The sequence below is a fragment of the Physeter macrocephalus genome, chromosome 2, assembly GCF_002837175.3.
Source record: "Physeter macrocephalus isolate SW-GA chromosome 2, ASM283717v5, whole genome shotgun sequence".
Lineage (NCBI taxonomy): Eukaryota > Metazoa > Chordata > Mammalia > Artiodactyla > Physeteridae > Physeter > Physeter macrocephalus.
The window spans coordinates 68454245-68473013 of record NC_041215.1 but is presented as its reverse complement, the minus strand read 5'-3'; the positions used below and the strand labels follow the sequence as shown (position 1 = coordinate 68473013).

General features: G+C 36.9%; 1 protein-coding gene across 3 annotated transcripts in view; it reads left to right on the top strand.

The window, feature by feature from the left end:
- Positions 1 to 18769, top strand: part of KCNH7 (potassium voltage-gated channel subfamily H member 7) — a 464718-nt gene that overhangs the window by 300726 nt on the left and 145223 nt on the right. For all 3 annotated transcript variants that reach the window (XM_055088195.1, XM_055088197.1, XM_024122327.3), the window contains exon 3: positions 12465 to 12620. In XM_055088195.1, the coding sequence (XP_054944170.1) occupies positions 12465 to 12620 (156 nt within the window). The remainder of the gene's footprint in view (positions 1 to 12464; positions 12621 to 18769) is intronic.

The window sequence follows — 18769 nt, the reverse complement described above, 5'->3', positions numbered from 1 at the left end:
GAATTAACCCGGCTTTTTTTTTTTTTTCCTGTCTCACACAGTTTATTTAAAAATAGGTAGTAAGAAATCAAATTTAACTGTCTATACAGTGATCCAAAGTTCATTTTTATAAGTAATCAACTTTAATCACTTTTTCCTTTGTTAGATGTAAAAATAACGAAAAAAATTCTTTCAAGAAATAGAACCACAATATATAATACATCAATTTGGCAGCTGCCCCTGTGTATTTTGAAAAAGTCATTTTTCTCTCTACATGTACAAATTACTTTAATACTTGAAGTTTTTACGATCAGACTTATGGAATAGAAGATTTTCTCCAGCATGAAAGTTGACTTGAGGGGAGGAAAGGGGACTTTTTTTTCCTTTTTTTTTTTTAGACATTTTTAAAAGAATGAACATCTTTGCATCCAGAGAAAAAAACTTGGTATTTTAATATGTATTTATATATAGAGAGAATGTAATTTTAAAGTAACATTAACCCCTTTTGTCCTCTGGTTTTAGAAATGTTCTTTTCTAACTCTTCCATAAAGTGAGGAAACTAGGGAAAAATGTCAGCCATCTGCACCAGTAAATAATAACTATTAATGTTACATATTTTCATTAATTAAAAAATAATAATAAAACCCATTGGAGGTGCAAGGCCGGAGCATGTGGTTGGCTTCACAGACCTCAGCCTCCTCCCGGTGCACATGTCCAGCATATTTCTAGTCATGGGTAAAACCAAAGAGCAGAGGCTTTATCTGCAAAAAATTTCAAATACCAGAGCTGAGATTCATCTGAAAATTAAGCCCCATGTATCTCTGTAAGCAAGTGCTTAGGGAAGACCTTTGGTTAAATATATGGACTGGTAAATTTTCATAAAAGATAAGACAGGAGAAGTTTAGGGCTAAGGGCACATCAGAGGCAAAGTCTGGGGAGGGAATTATAAAGTTAGAGGCCAATAGGACTGGAAATACGGAGTGTGCATAGGCAGTTAGATGCTCACAAGGGAAATGGGTATATTACAAGCACATTTTGTCCCCTCTCCCCAACTTAAAAATATGATTGGTCCATCTTATTGGCTACAGAGCTCAAAATTATGCTTTGATCATCTCTTTCTGATAAGAGACACTTCTTTCAATATACAAGGCAAGGTTTTAAACTTTTGCAGATGTTGGCTCATTTCATCCTCACAATAACTCCATAAAATGGGTAACATCATCACTCTGATATTACAGATAGGAGAAAACTGAGTCTCAGAGCATTTAAGTAACTTATTCTAATATCAAACACTGCCAAGTGGCAGATCCACGAATTAGCCCCTGACAATCTGATGCAGAGGCTTTATGCTTAACCATTACACTCTGCATTCTCTCATGGATACAGAAAGTACATCTTGCCCCTCAGATTAACATGTTGCTGTGTGCATCAATCCGATCATCCCACCCCACATCTTTCTCTGTGGTCTCAGTGTGTAGCTGGACCATGGCAGTCACTACCCTGCTACCTTGAAAAGGCACTAGGCTTGGTCGTGACTCCTGGTACGGTTAAAACACAAAAGCAACAAGAAGTGTGGTCTGGCTGAATTTTAAATAGAACATCTCTCTGTGTAGCTATGCAACTGTTTCTGGAAAAATATATGCAGGGCAAGATGAACCACTGCAAAGCAATCCCTCCATAAGGCGTCTGCTGCACGTCCATGCCTCTGGCAGCCTTCGGGAATAGAGAACATCTGTCATAGCCACGTGCCCCAAAGCCTGGTGTCGAAGCCCAGGAGTTCTCCACTCATGCTGCCAATGGGAGAAAAAGCCCTGCTTTCACTAGTTGCCAGGACAGGACATCCTTTCTGCTCCTTCTGCTATTTTGTAAAAGTAGCCTAGGCATTTAAAAAATAAAAACGAAAATCCCAAGTTATAATGGTCAAACGGGATAGGAAATTTTGTGAAAAGAGAGGAGGGTTAAATTACCTAGAGAAATATCTTCAGTTTCACCTTTTTCTGCTTCTATCACTTTTGTCCCAGACAGGCCTACAGAGCCTAACTTTAACCCCGTCAAGTTCTGTGCAAACACAGTGAGAGCAAACCGACAACCAAGAATACACCGTGCACACAGCACACCAGGCATATGGCCGTGCACAGCCTTCGTCAGCAACGACATTCGCGTGGCGGTGCCTGGCCTCAGGATTCTACTTGTGTCTGACCTTGACAGTAGTGTGTACATACCAGGGTGAGGTGCAGATTTGCTCTTATGTTGAGTTAGTCCAGTTGGTTCAGTGTTAATGCAGTTTTACTGGGTAAATGGCAGTTTGGTGGGATGGACTTGCTTGAGGTATATCAGAGACTTGGTGACATGAGTATGTCTTATGAAAAAAATTTTGAACCAAATAACAAATATTTACTTGGTGTAAAAACCACAAAGCATTAAAAAAAATTGTCATAAACATGCCCCAAAAGTTCCTGATTACAAACGTAGACTTGGTTTGCCTGTAAATCAGCCTCAGCTTGTTCTAACACTTATGTGTCCCAATACACTAATTCAATCCAAAAAGCTCAAAAATTAAATGGGAACCAGGGCTAGGAAGTGGGTAATCATAATAGTACATCTACAGAGGCAGTCTAATTTATGAGTCAGACAAGGTGTAAGAGTTTTTCTTCCTTATTTCAATTCCCAAATAATTTCTTAGTGGTTTATCAAGTCTAGAAAGACAATTAAACTTGCTTTTTTCCAAAATCAAGTTTACAAGCATAATGAGAACCTAACACCTGAACATTAATGTTAACAGAGGAAGTGTCAGTGGAAAGGAGTGAGAGTCAACAAATAATTGTAAGTTCACATATGTTCGCATTTTGAAAATGAAGAGGAAAGACTTCCTGAGAAAACAGAGTGAAAATATTTCCTTGCAGATGTCAGAGTTTTCTCATGCAACATCTGATGCAGAATAGTAATAGATATTGAATGAGGGCTTCTGTGCTATAAAACCTGATCTCTGTCAAATAGTATGTTAAAACCTGATCTCTGTCAAATAGTATGAACTGGACCTAGTCTGTGAAGTGCTCTATCATATTTCATTTAGTGGTAACCTTCTAGCTTATGGGAAAACCATTGCTGCAAAATATGTGATCAAATATGCCAATGCTATTTTAGTTGGATTTCTGAGAACTTAGATCAGGACCAACACCAGGCAAAATGTATTGCATAGGTAACACTGGCCTTTGCCATTCTCTTTCCCCTCCTGCTTCAGCCCCTTGTTCCCTGTCACTTAAGCATCTAGGTGACCTATGATATTTACTTTCCTCCCTCTCAGAAGGATGTCTTTAAAGCAGGGAGGGAGCTAACCCAATTCACTGTTTTCCAATGGCATTCCAAGGAGCTGGATGTTATTGCAAATTTCTCTAAAACAGTATTTCAGAGTCAAGTTGATTTGGGAAGTGCTGCATTAAACAAAGTAAATATATACTTGTTTTTACAGAACTTCTCAAAACCTCTAATACAATGATGTGCATTGAGCATCTTCTAGAGGAGAACGTTTCCCAAACTGGATCATTAACAGAAAGCCCTTTCCAGTAGCATCAATTAACATCTCACTGTTTGGGAAACACTGTTGTAAGAGAAAGAGTGAAACTGGAAAGGTCTGGGTTCAAAGCCTGGTTCTACTACTTACTAGAGAAACTTCTTTGAGATAAAGTTTTCTCATGAGAAGCATGTGACACATAGAAGACATTCAGAAAATAGTAGCCATGATTTAATTATATAGTTGTTAATAGTAGTAGTAAAGATAGTATACAGGGATTGAGGGAGCAGAGTGGAGCACCTTTATTCTTAGAAAGCCCAGAGCTGATAAAAAGAAGGAGAGATGGAAAGTGGTCATGGGGCAGTGTATGACTCGATGCATTCAAATGGAATGTGGGGCTGGGCAAACCTGGACAGATAGATGATGCCTTCCTGTCTCCCAAGTAGCAGAAGGGAATTCTGCCTAAGCCAGGAGGACCATGCAAGACTGAGAGAAAGAAGTGGAAAGAATTTTAGTTCTCAGGCCATTGCTTATAAAAGATAAAAACCTCTTAGAACTTACCTGATTTAAAAATCATGGAACTCAGGGTCTTGGCATAAAGAAGGAATTGGAACCAAGTAGTCTACCCAGTCATGGAAAGGGCAAGAAATGCCCCAAAATCAAGGGCAAGGAGAGACTGTGCATGGCTTACTTTTCATCTGCAAATAGGAATGATAATGGTACCATCATCAATTTTTCGTGAAGGTGCACATGTATTAAGGCACATAAAGCCATTAGAACAGTGGCTGGCACCCAATAGACGTTAGCTATTATTATTACCTTTCTTTCTAAAATGTGCTTTCAAATACTGATCATGGTACTTCTCGAGCAAATCCAGAAATAAAGATTGCTTCACACATTTCTACTATATACCAAATTCTTCGCACTATGGAGCTTGCCAAAAGAGACAGAGTTCTGTTATCACAAAGTTACCTGGTATATAGTATACTTTTTACAGGCAATAGGAACAGTCCACAGGGACAGGAAAAATATGGGAATCAAACTAAGGGCCTCGTCACTACAAAGTTAAGAAGACACATGTTAAGACACTAGAACATAAAAGAATCTTCCATCTACTGAGCTCTCATTCTGTTCAAATTGATGTTTGACGTACTGTCTCCTCTGAAGACAAGGGGATTAAGCTGATGGATTTATCTCTGAAGTTCCTTAAGAGCTGAATGACTCAATTTCGTCATCAAACCTTTGAAGGAAATTGAACCACCATTTCAATGGTTGAGAAAGTGGTTTTCCTATTCCATTTAATAAAAATAAAACTTGTTTATTGCTCGCTTTCTACATGCCAGACTCCATGCTAAGTACTCTCGAGGTATTGTCTAATTTCACCTTCCCAACAATACTGTGAAGTGGGGTACTCTCTCTTCCTTTCCTCACTTTTCAGATGAGGAATCTAAGTCTTGGAGAGATTAAGTAACCTACCCAAGGTCACTCAGCAAATAATAGCAGAGCCATGTCTGTCTAATTCCAGGGACTACACAGAGCTACATATCCAAGGAATTTACTACTCACTGGCACTGCCTCAACACTTTCTGAATGTTTAAAATTGTTTTAAATAAGATGTAATTAAAAATAAATAATTCATGCTGTTGACATTTCAGTGCTAATACTACCACACAGGGTGTGAGCGTGACAACAAGGCTTGTGTAAATGAGGCTAGTTCTTCATTTTGCAAATAAAAGGCATATATATAATCTCTCCTGGAAATTTGGAAAGGGTACTTCTAGTTCCATGTTACTCCATCAGGTACCTAAACTATCTAAATATGTTCACAGTTGTTCAATTTAATCATGTTGGTGATTGTTATGTTAAATCTATGTATGGTGGTGACTATTATGTTAAGCTTATTTCTTTAGACCTAATGCATTGTCAGAGGCGCAGCTCGGTTCTTTTGTTAATAATGTTTTTTGTATAAAGTGGTTGTGTTAGCTCACGTAGTTCCTCCTCTTGTGCTCTCAGTAGACTCCTTTAGGTTTAAGCAGGTGACTGGTAACGTAAGAGAATGGGCGAATATTAGAAGACTTGCCTCCCACAAGCAGTCAAGTTTGACCCAATCCACAAGGCCAAACAGACTATATGGGCTCATTGGAATTACCTATTCTGTTTATTCTTGTTGATATGATATTGTATGAGTTATTAATAGTCTTTCTAAATGTGCCTTCTGTCTCTTCACTTAGCTCCTCTACCTTTTGAAATTACTTCTCTAACACATCACTAGGACCTAAAAGAGCCGTGTCTTAAGTCTGTACACTAAAATACTTCCTCTGAAGATACTCTCATACTTAAAACAATCACTGCATCCCCAAGACCAAAAGCTGAATTTCAGGAACATAGAAAGCCATCAGGACATGACCTCCTATGGCTCAAGCCTTGTCCATCACTTCCCAGTTCACACTCTGTGCTCTAGTATACAATTAGTCTATGTAAACCAAGTTACTTGACAAACTAACAAAAAATGTTTCATGTGTCCATGTCTTCCCAGCAGCCAGAGCCTACCACTTCCCTTTCCCAAGTCATTGCAATGCCCACAAAGCGCTGCTTCCTCAGCCACCCTCCACTCCCACCCCACTCCCCTGCTCTGTTATCTCTCTGACCTGGATCTCTTACCACTTTCCTCTCAACTTAATCTGTTTAAGCAACACTGGCTGCCTGCCCTGACATGCTCCACCTCAGGGCATCTTAGCTCAGGCTGCCATAACGAAGTACCACAGACTGAGTGGCTTAAATAACAGAGAATTATTTTCTCACAGTTCTGGAGGCACAAAGTCCAAGGTCAAGGTGCTAGCAGCATTAGTTTCTGGTAGGAACTCTCTTCTTGGCTTGCAGATGGCTGCCTTCTCACTGGGTCCTCACATGGCCTTTCTTCTGCGTGTGCAGACTCCTGATATCTTTTCTTCTTCTTATAAGAATGCTAGTCCTATTAGATTAGGGCCCCACCCTTATGTCCTTATTTAACCTTAATTACCTCCTTGTAGGCCTTATCTCCGAGTATAATTGGGGGTGAGTCTTGTTCCAGGATTCCATGATGGTCCCCTCCCGTTCTTTAGGTCATAAATTGTCCAAAAGTGATATTGATATCAGCAAGCAATGACTTATATGGTGTGAACAGAGGGATATCTGAAAGGTCTTATCCACACAACCAAAATATTTCTCCTATATAGAGGCCACATTAGAGCTCATCTTGTGATAATTGTTGTTTTTCACTACTCCCCTTAAAAAAATTATCCAGAAAGTGGTAATTCATTATGTCCTCAATAGTTCTATGAGAAATTAATATATCTAATGATGCACCTCATTGATAGGAAGAGGTTCATAATATTTCATCTTGGAGGCTTGGAGAGAGCAGAAGATGGAAGAGGTTCTGAAAAAATGAAATAAAAGGAAACATTACATACTGAAAAGTCAAGTACAAATTTGGCTTGTTTCTCTCTTGTGCCTCCACTTGGCTATATCTAATATTAATAGTTATTATTTACTGGTGCAGATGGCTGACATTTTTCCCTAGTTTCCTCACTTTTTTTCCTCACTTTATGGAAGAGTTAGAAAAGAACATTTCTAAAACCAGAGGACAAAAGGGGTTAATGTTACTTTAAAATTACATTCTCTCTCTATATATAAATATATATTAAAATACCATGTTTGTTTTTTGTTTTTTTTCTGCGGTACACGGGCCTCTCACTGTTGTGGCTCCGGACGCGCAGGCTCAGCGGCCATGGCTCACGGGCCCAGCCACTCCGGGGCATGTGGGATTCTCCCGGACCGGGGCACGAACCCATGTCCCCTGCATCGATCGGCAGGCGGACTCTCAACCACTGCGCCACCTGGGAAGTCCCATTTGGCTATATCTTAAGTCATTTGTGACTGGGTAGCTTTCTCCTTCTAAGAAGTATAACAGTCCTTTTTTGCTTTTGTAATAGGCTCTTCAATTTAAAAAACAATGCTGCCTCTTTGATAAGGCCTTTGTATGTTTACTTTTTCTTCTAGGACAGGTCTCCAATGGTATTTTTTTAATCTCAAAGAGCCCCCCCCACCCCAATCTACTAGAAAGAAAGGAATTTAAAACTCTGAGGCATTCATTAAACCTATCAGCTCAGAGAAGAATAATCTCCACTTGGTGCCCAGAAATACAAGCAAACAGTGTAGCTTGTGGTTCCAAGAATGGTAAAAGCTTGGAGGAAATTACATAGACTTGAGAGTTAACTTTCCCCTCTGGAGACCCTCCAACAAGAGGCAAAAGTAATAGCTCACAGTGTTGAGTTTTGCTCCATGCCAGGTACTGTTCTAAGAGCTTTACACCTGTATGAGTTCTACTGAACAGTGCAAAGCTCGGATTATGAACAAAATGCAGCTAACTTCTATTTTTCATCATCCCGTTAAACTTTATTCCCCAGAGTAATTCCCTACTGACTTTGGATGGTGTTTGGCAGGTCCTTCCCTTATTAGGTCACTCCCAGATAATAAAGCCTTCTGGTTACTTTCTGTTACACAAATGGTCTCACTTCTAAAATTACAGTTCCCAACCAGCTTCAGGTCAGAAGGCAATGGGAAGCCAGCTTCAACCTCCTACCCTTTATCCTTTCCCCACAATCTACAAGGTGTGGCTCCCTACTTCCCCTTTAACTTTACCTACTGTCCAAGCCCGTCCTATGCCACAACCGCCATGCTGGCTTCCATACTGTTCCTTGAGCTCACAGCCATGCTTCCACCTAAAGGATTTTGCACTGGCAGAGCTACATAGCCCACCTCCCCATTTCCTAAGTGTCTTTGCTTACATGTCATTCTGCAGGAGAAGCATTCCCTTACCACTGTCATCATCTACCACCTTGTTCTTCATTCTTCTTCATCATTGTACTTATTTTTACTTGATATATGTGTTTATTAATGATGTCTCCCCCAGTAGGATATAAGTTTTACAAATTTAAGACCTTGATTTGTTTTCTCACTGCTGTTCTTCTACCATCTGAGAACTCAGACCAGTGCCTGACCCAATATTAGGCGCTCAGTAGACATTTTTTTATTTCAGGGTAAGGATACCCCGTGAGTACAAACAGTAGAATAAAACATCTTTCAAGCAGCTCAGAAGGAAGAGTCTTGGTATTTTATTTAAAAATGCCCCTAGGAGTTAATTAATAAAGGAGTAACTATTCAGATTACCACGAGTTTGCTTGCTCTGTGGCTACAGTTAAAAATTAATATTCTAAACATTTTATTAAAATTAGCACTGTTCCTTCTAAGCAGCCTTTCCCACTTTGACAGAGTTTTCACTCAGGAGGCAAAACATGGAAATGAACCTGAGTCTAACTAATATTAGTATAATTGCATGTAATTTTATAATCATTGGATAATGTTATTGTAAATAAGCTGCTTCTTAAAAAAACATTATTAGTTTCATTTGAATACACGATTTATTTCACCAAGGCCTGAACTTTTTATTTCCAGATTTTGTTTTTTAGTTCTCTTATTTATACATTATTGAAAGTGTCTGTTTTTGTCTTCATTGCTAGATTAGTATTTGCTGGGTTATGCTTCCATTGCTCTTGCTCCCACTGTTGCGATCAAGAAAAATATTTAGGAACACACAGTAATGACTTTTTAGAGTAATGTTACTTTACAAAAGTAGTATCTTAACAGAACTTGGAGTTTGTAGCATTATGCAAGCTAAACTGTTTTTGCACTGTAAAATGTATTTGAGTCTTCTCCTCTTATAAATTCCATATATCTCCTTTCAGTATCTGCTTTCCAGGAGTCTATGCAAGATTGATGGAGACATTAAATCCAAAAACTAAAAGAGAAAAAAATGTAAATGTGAGTCTTCAGTTGACTTTAAAGGAGATATATTGCTCAATAGAAACATGCAGGGAACAATGATAGTGGGCAGTAATCCTAGATTAATTACACTTACTCAATATGCTTATGCAACCAATGCATATGGCCAAACTTTTTTTTTTTTTTTTTTGCAGTACGCGGGCCTCTCACTGCCGTGGCCTCTCCCGTTGCGGAGCACAGGCTCCAGACGCGCAGGCTCAGCGGCCATGGCTCACGGGCCCAGCCGCTCCGCGGCACGTGGGATACTCCCGGACCGGGGCACGAACCCGCGTCCCCTGCATTGGCAGGCGGACTCTCAACCACTGCGCCACCAAGGAAGCCCCAAACTTTTTAATAAAGCACCATAACTGTATGATTTTTTGCACTGGACAGTAAATGTACAAGCATTAGTATTGAAAGACAGGATTTTTGTCCCTTATTACTGAAAGCAAAATTTCTCTGCCCTATTACAAACCTATTAGATCTCTATCGCTACATCTTTTATTTATTGATCTCTCAAAAATCTGTGCTTTATGTTTTATTGTACAATCAGCAGTAAACCTCAAATGTTGAAAGATTTGAAACTGTGAAGTAACAAATCTGTGAATTCACAATGATATTCTAAATGATCCAGGAAATGTCATTTTAAGTGGTAAAATCAATATGTATTTTGGTTCATTAGCAAAATACATAATGGCTATTTCTAGCATCTCCTCAGACTCTCTGTTTAATCATTTTGTATTGTGATGCCTGGCCTGAAGCAATTCTATTTTTAGTGCTAATGGAACAGCCCTAAATTGCTTATTTTCTGTTTACTAAAGTCATCCTGTTTGTTACCATGGAAACTATGACAACTGCTCTAGCTAACTATTTTATTAAATGAATGGAAGATGTAGCTGAAGACCGTGAAGGTGCAGCACGTCATCCTTAAAACGTACTTTCCAACAGCTGCAAAACTATGGCCATATCTATAGAAAAAAATGAAATTAATTATGAATAAGGTCGTCTACATTTCAAACTGGGGAGGCTTATCCACATTTGAAAATCTGAATCAAAACTAGCACATACACATCCCCAACTTACAGAGAGTATATGTTCTAAAAGTGTATTTGTAAATCAGTTCCTTGGAAATTGGAACACATTAACCCACAGAAACAATTTCATAAATAATAATTAGAGCTCCAGGGCCACCCTCAAAAGCCCTTCGACCTGTGATGTCTCAATCTATAGCAATATTAGCAGTAGCCTTTGTTCTCAGCTCTGGCAGCAGGAGCCAATTCACAGGGATGAGAAGAAAGAAAAGAGTTTTCTCCTACTTTGTTTTTAATAGTGAGAGCATACATGGAACACCATTTCAAAATACTAGCATCCACAGTAGATGTTGGAGCTCTCAATGCCCCTGTCTCCAGCCTCTTGAGGTCCCCTTATTACTGACCCTCCTGAGTTGGTCCTCAACGAGGGTCCTCCTGCCCAATGTCATTCGAGCCAATAGAAGAAGACTGAGTGCGGTTCAGAAGCAAAGGAAAGTTTATTCTTTGATCAAAACTGAATCAAAATGGAGAGGAGGTGTGAACTCCTGCTCTAGAGTCCACGCTCTCCCTCCACCCACGACCGCCTACCCTGCCCCCAAAGGCTGTGGGCGGGGCTGCTTTATAGGGCTCCGACAGTGGGGAAGGGGGGTGGAGTTCTGGTGAGTGGGGTGGGGCTAAGGCTCCTCTAGGCTCCAGATTGCAGTGCCAGGGGCGCAGCGACTCTGCACGCGGCCCACTGATTTGGCGTGTCGGGCGCAGCCATTTTGCGCTAGGAACTCTGGTCTGAAGTGGTGGGTGCAAGGCCGCTGCCCGAGGCACCCTGTGAGCAAGTGAAGCTAGACTAAGCACAAAAGAAGAGGTTAGACCTTATCTAATCACCTAGATTCCATCTTATTTTTCCTGGGGACCCAATGGGCTTTGCCAGTGACACTCTCACTTTTGCACATCTCCCTTCGGAGTTTCACGCCAGACAGATCTTGCTCCCACCCTGATCCTGCCTCTACATTGAACCATCCTTCTCCTCAAGATGCAAAAGGGTCGCAGCTAATTGTTTAGAAAAAAAAAGAGAGAAAGCAATCAAAATACTCTCTATTGCCTAAATGATTGAACTCTTCCTGAAATGTTTGCATTTTAAAAAATACAATATTTTTTGAACCCAAATAAATCCCTAACCTGTGAGATTTCCATCACCACAACTAAAGAAAATATTCAGAGGGTCAATGTGTGAGGAAACTGCTCTGAGGGAATACTCAGCTTTAGAAGTCAGACCCAAGAAGTCAGTCAGAAGTCAGTTGATTTAAAAGAACTCAGCTTCTTGACTGTCTTCTCTAAATCTTGGATCTTGGGTTTTCTGTTCAAGGATGGATGGCAGTGGTTAGTTGTAAACTGAGTCATCCCTTTGTTCATTTCATTTCTAGGAGATTCTAATTGTATCTTATTAGCCCTATAATTGTGCTTTTAAAAGAATATCATCTTCCCGGTTAAAAAGATCAAGTTAACACAATAATATAGACAAAAGTTTTGTTCTTATTTTCTAACAGAATACAAACCAAACAAAATCATTGTGATTTAGGCATTGTGAATTTTACACAAAAAAGGAAAGAATTATTAGGACATGTTTAAGACAGAGTCAGTAATTTTTATTTGATGTCTAAGAAATTAAAGAAAAAAAAGGAAATAATTTGAGATTATTTCAGGATGAGAAAAAATGAGTTATCTTAATTATTTATAGAGCTATATTTTATATAGATTCAGAATTAATCAAAATATATAAGAAAAGACTGACAGTTATTTCTAGCAAGTTAAAGAATGTCTTTTTTTATTATTATTAAAGTGGTGAGTATAAAAACAAATAAGATTTGATTCCGTTTTTCCATAATGTAGTACTTGAATTTGCCTGTAAAATCTTTCTGGGAAATTTGTGCGATAAAATATGAAATTAAAAAATCAAATTTTAATTGAATTTCAGTGGTCATTTAGGATAGAAAATTCTATAGGGCTTTGTTAGAATTTTAATATTACTGACACTCCAAAATGAAGACATATTTTTGACCTTACACTCATTTTTTTTTTTATCTCCTTAGGTTCTACTTTCATTTGTAACACTCACATAATTCCAGTGAAAAACCAAGAGGGCGTGGCTATGATGTTCATCATTAATTTTGAATATGTGACGGATGAAGAAAATTCTGCTTCCCCAGAGAGGCTAAATACAATATTACCAGTCAAAACTGTAAACCGTAAGTAAAAGGCAACATAATGCTCCTGATACCCTGCTACTGTAGTAATTTTAATACATGCTTCATTTTGATTCAGTTCTCAAAATATGTTTGCATTTTAAGTAAAATAATTTTGCATATAAAAAAGCCATAGCTGACATTACCCATCAGTGCCTAACAGAAGTGATCAGCTGCTTTCAAAGCCGTTTGACTTGTTTATACCAAACTTATTTAGCCAGTCCCCTACTGATGGACATTTAAGTTGTTTCCAAATTTTGCCAATGTAATAATGGCAGAATGAACTGTGCATATGTATTTTCATGTGTATATGTACATTCTTAGACAAAATTATCTTCAGAGTAAGGTTCTATAAGTGTTATTCCTGGGTCAAAGGGTAAATGAATATGTAATCTTTTTAGATACTGCCAAACTCCTCTCCTTATGTTTGAACCATTTTACACTAATACCAATGTATTATATAATACAATACAATGTATTGTATATACATTGTATATAATATTGTATATACAATGTGTATAATACAATGTATTATATCTTTCCTCCAAAGCCTTGCGAACAGAGTGAGTCAGTCTTCTCGATTTTTGTCATGATAAGTGAGAAGCAATACCTCAATTAGTTTAGTTTACATTTCTCTTATTATGAGTGAGGTTCACATATTTAAGCACTATGGACATTTCTTTTTCTATCAATTGTCCATTTCTTGTATGCATTTTCAACTTTTTTGTCTTTTTCTTTTAAATTGTGGAATAAGTGGCAAATCGCTTCCCCAGAAAATTGTCTTGTATCTTTTTCCTGATTTTTGTCACACAAAGCCTTTATTTTTTTGTAATGTGGCTAAATTTATCAACCTTTTGTCGATTCTGAATTTTTGAGTCATAATTAGAAAAGCTTTCTCCATTCCAAGGTTGTAAATAAATTCATATTTTTTTCTAGACTTCTTTTTTAGGATCTCTAATCCATTTTAAGTTTAGCTTGGTTTATAGTGCAAGTTATAAATTTGATTTGTCATTTTATCAATGGCTTTCCAGTTGTTCTAACTTATTAGAAAGTCTGTCTTTCACCAGTAATTTGAGATATCACTTTTATCACATACTAAACTTTCTTACATGCATGAGTATATTTTGGTCTTTCTATTCTGTTCTCTTGATCTGTGTCACTGAGAATCACACTGTTTTAAATATACAGTTAACCTCTTATATGACATACTCCCTTTAATATTAATTTTCAGGGTTTAAGGTTATTTCTTGTTGCATATTCCACATGAACATTAGAAACAACTTGCCTTGATAAAAATCCCTATGGTATTTTTATTGGATTCAGATTAATTTTATAAATTAATTGGAGGAAAAGTAACATTTTTATGATGTTGAGTCAGTCTATACAGGAATATGTATATGTATTTTCATTTTTAAATCTAATTTTGTATCTTTCAAGAGTGTTTAAAATTTTTCCTTATTGTTTACGTTGCTACTTGACATTTAACATGTTTTGTTGTTGCTGCTATTATAAATAGGATCTTCTCTTTAATTATTATCTTCTAATAATTTTTAAGGCTACTGATTTTTTCTGAGTATGTTAATTTTATGGTCTATCTTAGTGAGTTTTCTTAGTTTGCAGTGGCTTATACATTGTTCTGAGTTTTTCAAATGTTCTATAATATCAAATAAAGAGTACTTTACATTTTCCTTTCCAATTCTTATACATCTGATAGTTTTCTCTTGTCTAATTGTGCTGGCTATTACCTCCAACATATCATTAAAAAGAAACTGATAGTGAACATCAGTTGTTCCTGAATTTTGTGTGAACGCCACCAGTGATTCCCATTAATTCAAATGATGGCATGTGGTTGAGTGGAATGTGTTTTATAATTTTATAGAAGTTTCCATTGACTTGTATTTATTAAGAATGGGTGTTGAAATTTGTAAATTGCCTTTTCAGCATCTGTGGAAATGAGTGTGCTATTCTGTTTCCTTATTTTTATGGTAAATTTTATTAATAGAGTTACTAACATGGAACTATTCTTACATCCCTGGAAGGAACCACATTTGGACATGATGTATTTCATCTTGTAATACTGAATTCTTTTCATCTAAAATTAATTTAGGATTTTGCATCAATCCTCATCAGGGAAATTGCTCTCCAATTTTTGAACATGTATATGCAATTTCGTTAGGTATTATTATCAATGTTATAATTCCTTAGGAAAATAATTTGGAGTTTCTTCTCTATTTTCTACTCTACATAACCATTTAAATAGTTTGGGGATGATCTGGACTTTAAAAGTTAAGTACAATTCCCCTGTAAAATCATCTAAACCTGGTACTTATTTGTGGAGTAGCTTTTTAACAATTATTTTCTCCGGAGACTGGACTATTCAAATTATCCAGCTCAACTAGTATCAGTATCTTTGCACTCCTAAGTATGCTTAGTCTTCTACCGTTCAGTTTGTCAGTTTAAATTATATCATTTCACTCCCAGTTTTTACCAAGAAGGCACTCAATGAGCTTATTTTATATTTCCTTCTCCTTCCATTTTGTTTGGTTGTGCTACTTCTAGCTTCTCAGAGGATGTAATTTACATACTTCTCACTTTTGTTTTGGCCTTAAATTTCTAGTGAAATGTATTCAATGCTCACTACGTGTCTTTTTGTCAAAGTTTCCGCAAACATAACTTCTTGGATAAAGTTCACCTCTTCAGGAAATGTTCATGAGTAAATCAACACTGTTTTTCTATAGCCTTCACACTTGGAGGACAGCCTGGGTAGATATAAGATATTTGGCCCACACTTTTTGCCCTGTGAACATGGTAGACAGTGTTCCACTCTTCTTGCATCAAATGTTGCTAATGAGGAATCTGATGCCAATCCACTTGTCTGCCCTTTGTAAGGGATTTTGTTAATTTTCCAAGTCCCAGAAAATTTCAGAAATAAATTAATAATGGTAGATTTTAATACTCCTATTTCAAACCAAGACAGACTTTTAAAGTCTAAAACTATTGCTTGCATATGTCTGGATTTGACGTTCTAAGTCAATTTTCCTGGATACATGGTGGGCCCTTTCAATATGTACATTCAATTCATGTTATAGTTCAGGAAATTTTATTGAATTATAATTTTTAATATTTATTTTATGTCTTTTGGTTTATTTGTCTTCCTCAGGGACTCAAATAATATGGATGTTGCACCTTCTTTGCCTGTCTTTCATATCCATCACTTTCTCTCTGGTCCTTTTTTCTCTCTTTATTCTATTTTATTTTCTTAGCTTCTCTCATTTCTAGCCTCTATTCTTGTGGTTTGCTTGTAATGTGTCTTAATTTTTTAGGTGATTTTGTCTCTTTCTTTCCTGAATTTAGTACCTGTATTCTTTCAGTTCTTGCTTTGCATTTTCTTCTTATTTGTCCAGTTTTTATTCTATGTTTTTGAGTTCCTAATTTATAATCTTATTTCATATCTCTAATTACTGGTTTAAATTTTTAAAATTTATTTTGGGATGTTATATATCTATTCTGTTTCATAACCAGATATTTAGCACACTTTCCTCTGCAAAGTATGTTTTTATTCCCGTTTCCTGTTTTTCTCTTATGATATTTTTATATGAATATTAGAGTATTCTTGTTTATAGCTATTCATGAAGGACTTTCCTGGACCATCACTAGCAAGAAATCTGGGCGGGGGGGGGGGGTGCAAAGGGAATAGGTCTTGTTTGCATGCCTTTTAAAATTTTTCAGTTCCAAGTCTCATTCGTATATAGCAAGGAGTTTGTAAATTTTGAGGGTTTGTGGGGAGGGGGGTTACTTGTTCTTTAAAATATATGGCACTGCCTGTTTTTGTTGTTTGTTTGCTTGTTTTTGTCTTCTGAATATTCTGTCCCCTCTTATATTAATAAGGGGACATTATGTTTATCTGCTTCCTTATTTCCCAGCCTCCAAGGGACAATTCCACCTTTGAATATCCCTCCCCCTCTCCAAGATGTAGTGCTTTTCCAAGGCTGATATCTGGAGTCTTGTGCACTTTTCTAGCCACTTTCTATTGTCTCTCTAGTAATCAATGCTTTGTCCATTAAGGTCACAGAACTTCTCTCAGTATTTCTCACTCAGTGTTAAACCTCTTCTCCCAAGGGTAAACCCTATTTGATATGTGTTCCATTACTCTAAGGAGACTTCTGGACTCCCACCCCACCACTTTTTCCACTTAGCTTCTGCCTGACTATTGCCGTGTACTCTTCTTAGCCAATTCTGCTGGTCTTCGGCATTTATTTCCCTGATCATATGTAAATTAAAGTTTGTAATGTCTCTTTCTCTAATTACTCTTTAGGCATAGTTTATGGGTATTTTTATTTGCCTCCCTTATTGATCTCTGTGGTTTTTAGGAGGATCTATGAGCAAATGAAAATTTAAGTTACTGTCATTGTCTGTGGGAAGCTGGAAGCCTTATCACAAAACTGTAGTATTTGCATAAATAAATTGTTATACTCTATGTAAATCAGATAGCAAAATATATGTAAAATAAAAAACACAGTCCCAAAAGCCTATGTTGTAAACTGAATTAATACTAAATCAAATGTACTCCAGCTGAAAATGTCTCATAGTCAGTTACTGCCTTAGGTACGTCTAAATGACAGTACAGTATCCTGTTAAGGCAATATTGGGACAAATATATTAGTGTAATACAATTCCAATATTTTGAATATTTTATTCTGAGCAATATCACACTTGAGAAAAACTCTCTATTAAAACCACCAATCTGTCAGTCTCCCAGGTGACATGTTTAGAACAAAATTGAAGTACTATAAAAAACTATTGTAATACTAAAGACTTGTTCCTTTAAGTTGATGACTGTTTTTGATATCTTTATATTTTCTACTAACAAACTTAGACATTACTGAATGGTTCCTGAGAGTATACTTTAGGTAATGTCAGCCTGTATTTTGGTAGTGAATGTCAATGAGATAATTTGTCTGGGGGAAGCCTAGTTTTGTTTCTTTATTGTCTTCAAACTGTCTTCATTTTCCTCCCAAAGTAGCTGTTTTTCATGGTCCATCAAGTTGGATGGGAGTAAAAAAGGGAGTAGTGTATCAGCCGTATGACAAAAAAGGGGATTTAAAAAAAATGAAGTATTCATTTCAAACTGAAATACAAATGGAGAATTGAAACTTTGATTTCTTGAATGGAAGACAATCTATACAGAAGCCTCCCAGGTATCATACATAATCTATGCAACTTTATACTAGGATTCAAATGGCATCTCTTGTGCAAGTCATAGCAAATTCAGTAGATTGTTTCTTATTTTGTGAACATGAATGGTTTCCCTACACTGCAGCTGTCACTCATATAGGGAATCATTGGAGAGGGTACAAATATGCAGATAAAATTGTTTCCAGAGCATTACAAGGGGCTATTGTTTACAACCATTATATTGGTTTCGATTATACCTCCTGTCATTATACGCTTTAAATTTCTCTTTACTTGGTGTCAATTTTGAGGAGTTGATTGTTAAATCAAGCAGAAAAGTTAAAGAGAGACAAATTATATTTGGTAGCTTCTGATACTATCCAATTTCTACTTTGTATCATTTCTGATCTTTGGAAAACTCCTTTATTTTTCTTAAAGTATAATTTTATTACCTGTGTGAAATAACATGTTCGCTATTTCAAACATGGTTGCTCCATCGGTAGCCTCTAAAACAAATAACTCAATAAGGAAATAAAAGCAAATCAAATTTTGATACACCCTGTTTTGCAGAAACATCTCAACTCTCAGAAAGCTTAATTTCTTATCTAAATAAGGAGTGTGTAAGTGTGTGTGTGTCTGGGGGTGTAGGCATGCCCTTGTGTTGGAATTTAAGTGAAAGTAATGGGGAGAGGCTACTGTTTGAGATGATGTGGGTTTCTATATATTCAACTGCCTCTCCTGAAATGTAGACAAAATAAGGGAAAAAATGTGAAGGAGCTATAAGAAACTTAGATGAAAAAGAAATCAAGTATTAAATTGAGAATATTAAGTAATAGAAAAGGAGCTAAATACACAATAGAAAAGATGCATCATGAAAAGGCACTATGATCAATTGGCTGAGTAAATTCTGGAAACCTAGAGACTTGTATTGAATAAAAAGGTGGATCAATTCTCAGTACAAATATCTAGTTTCTGGGTCA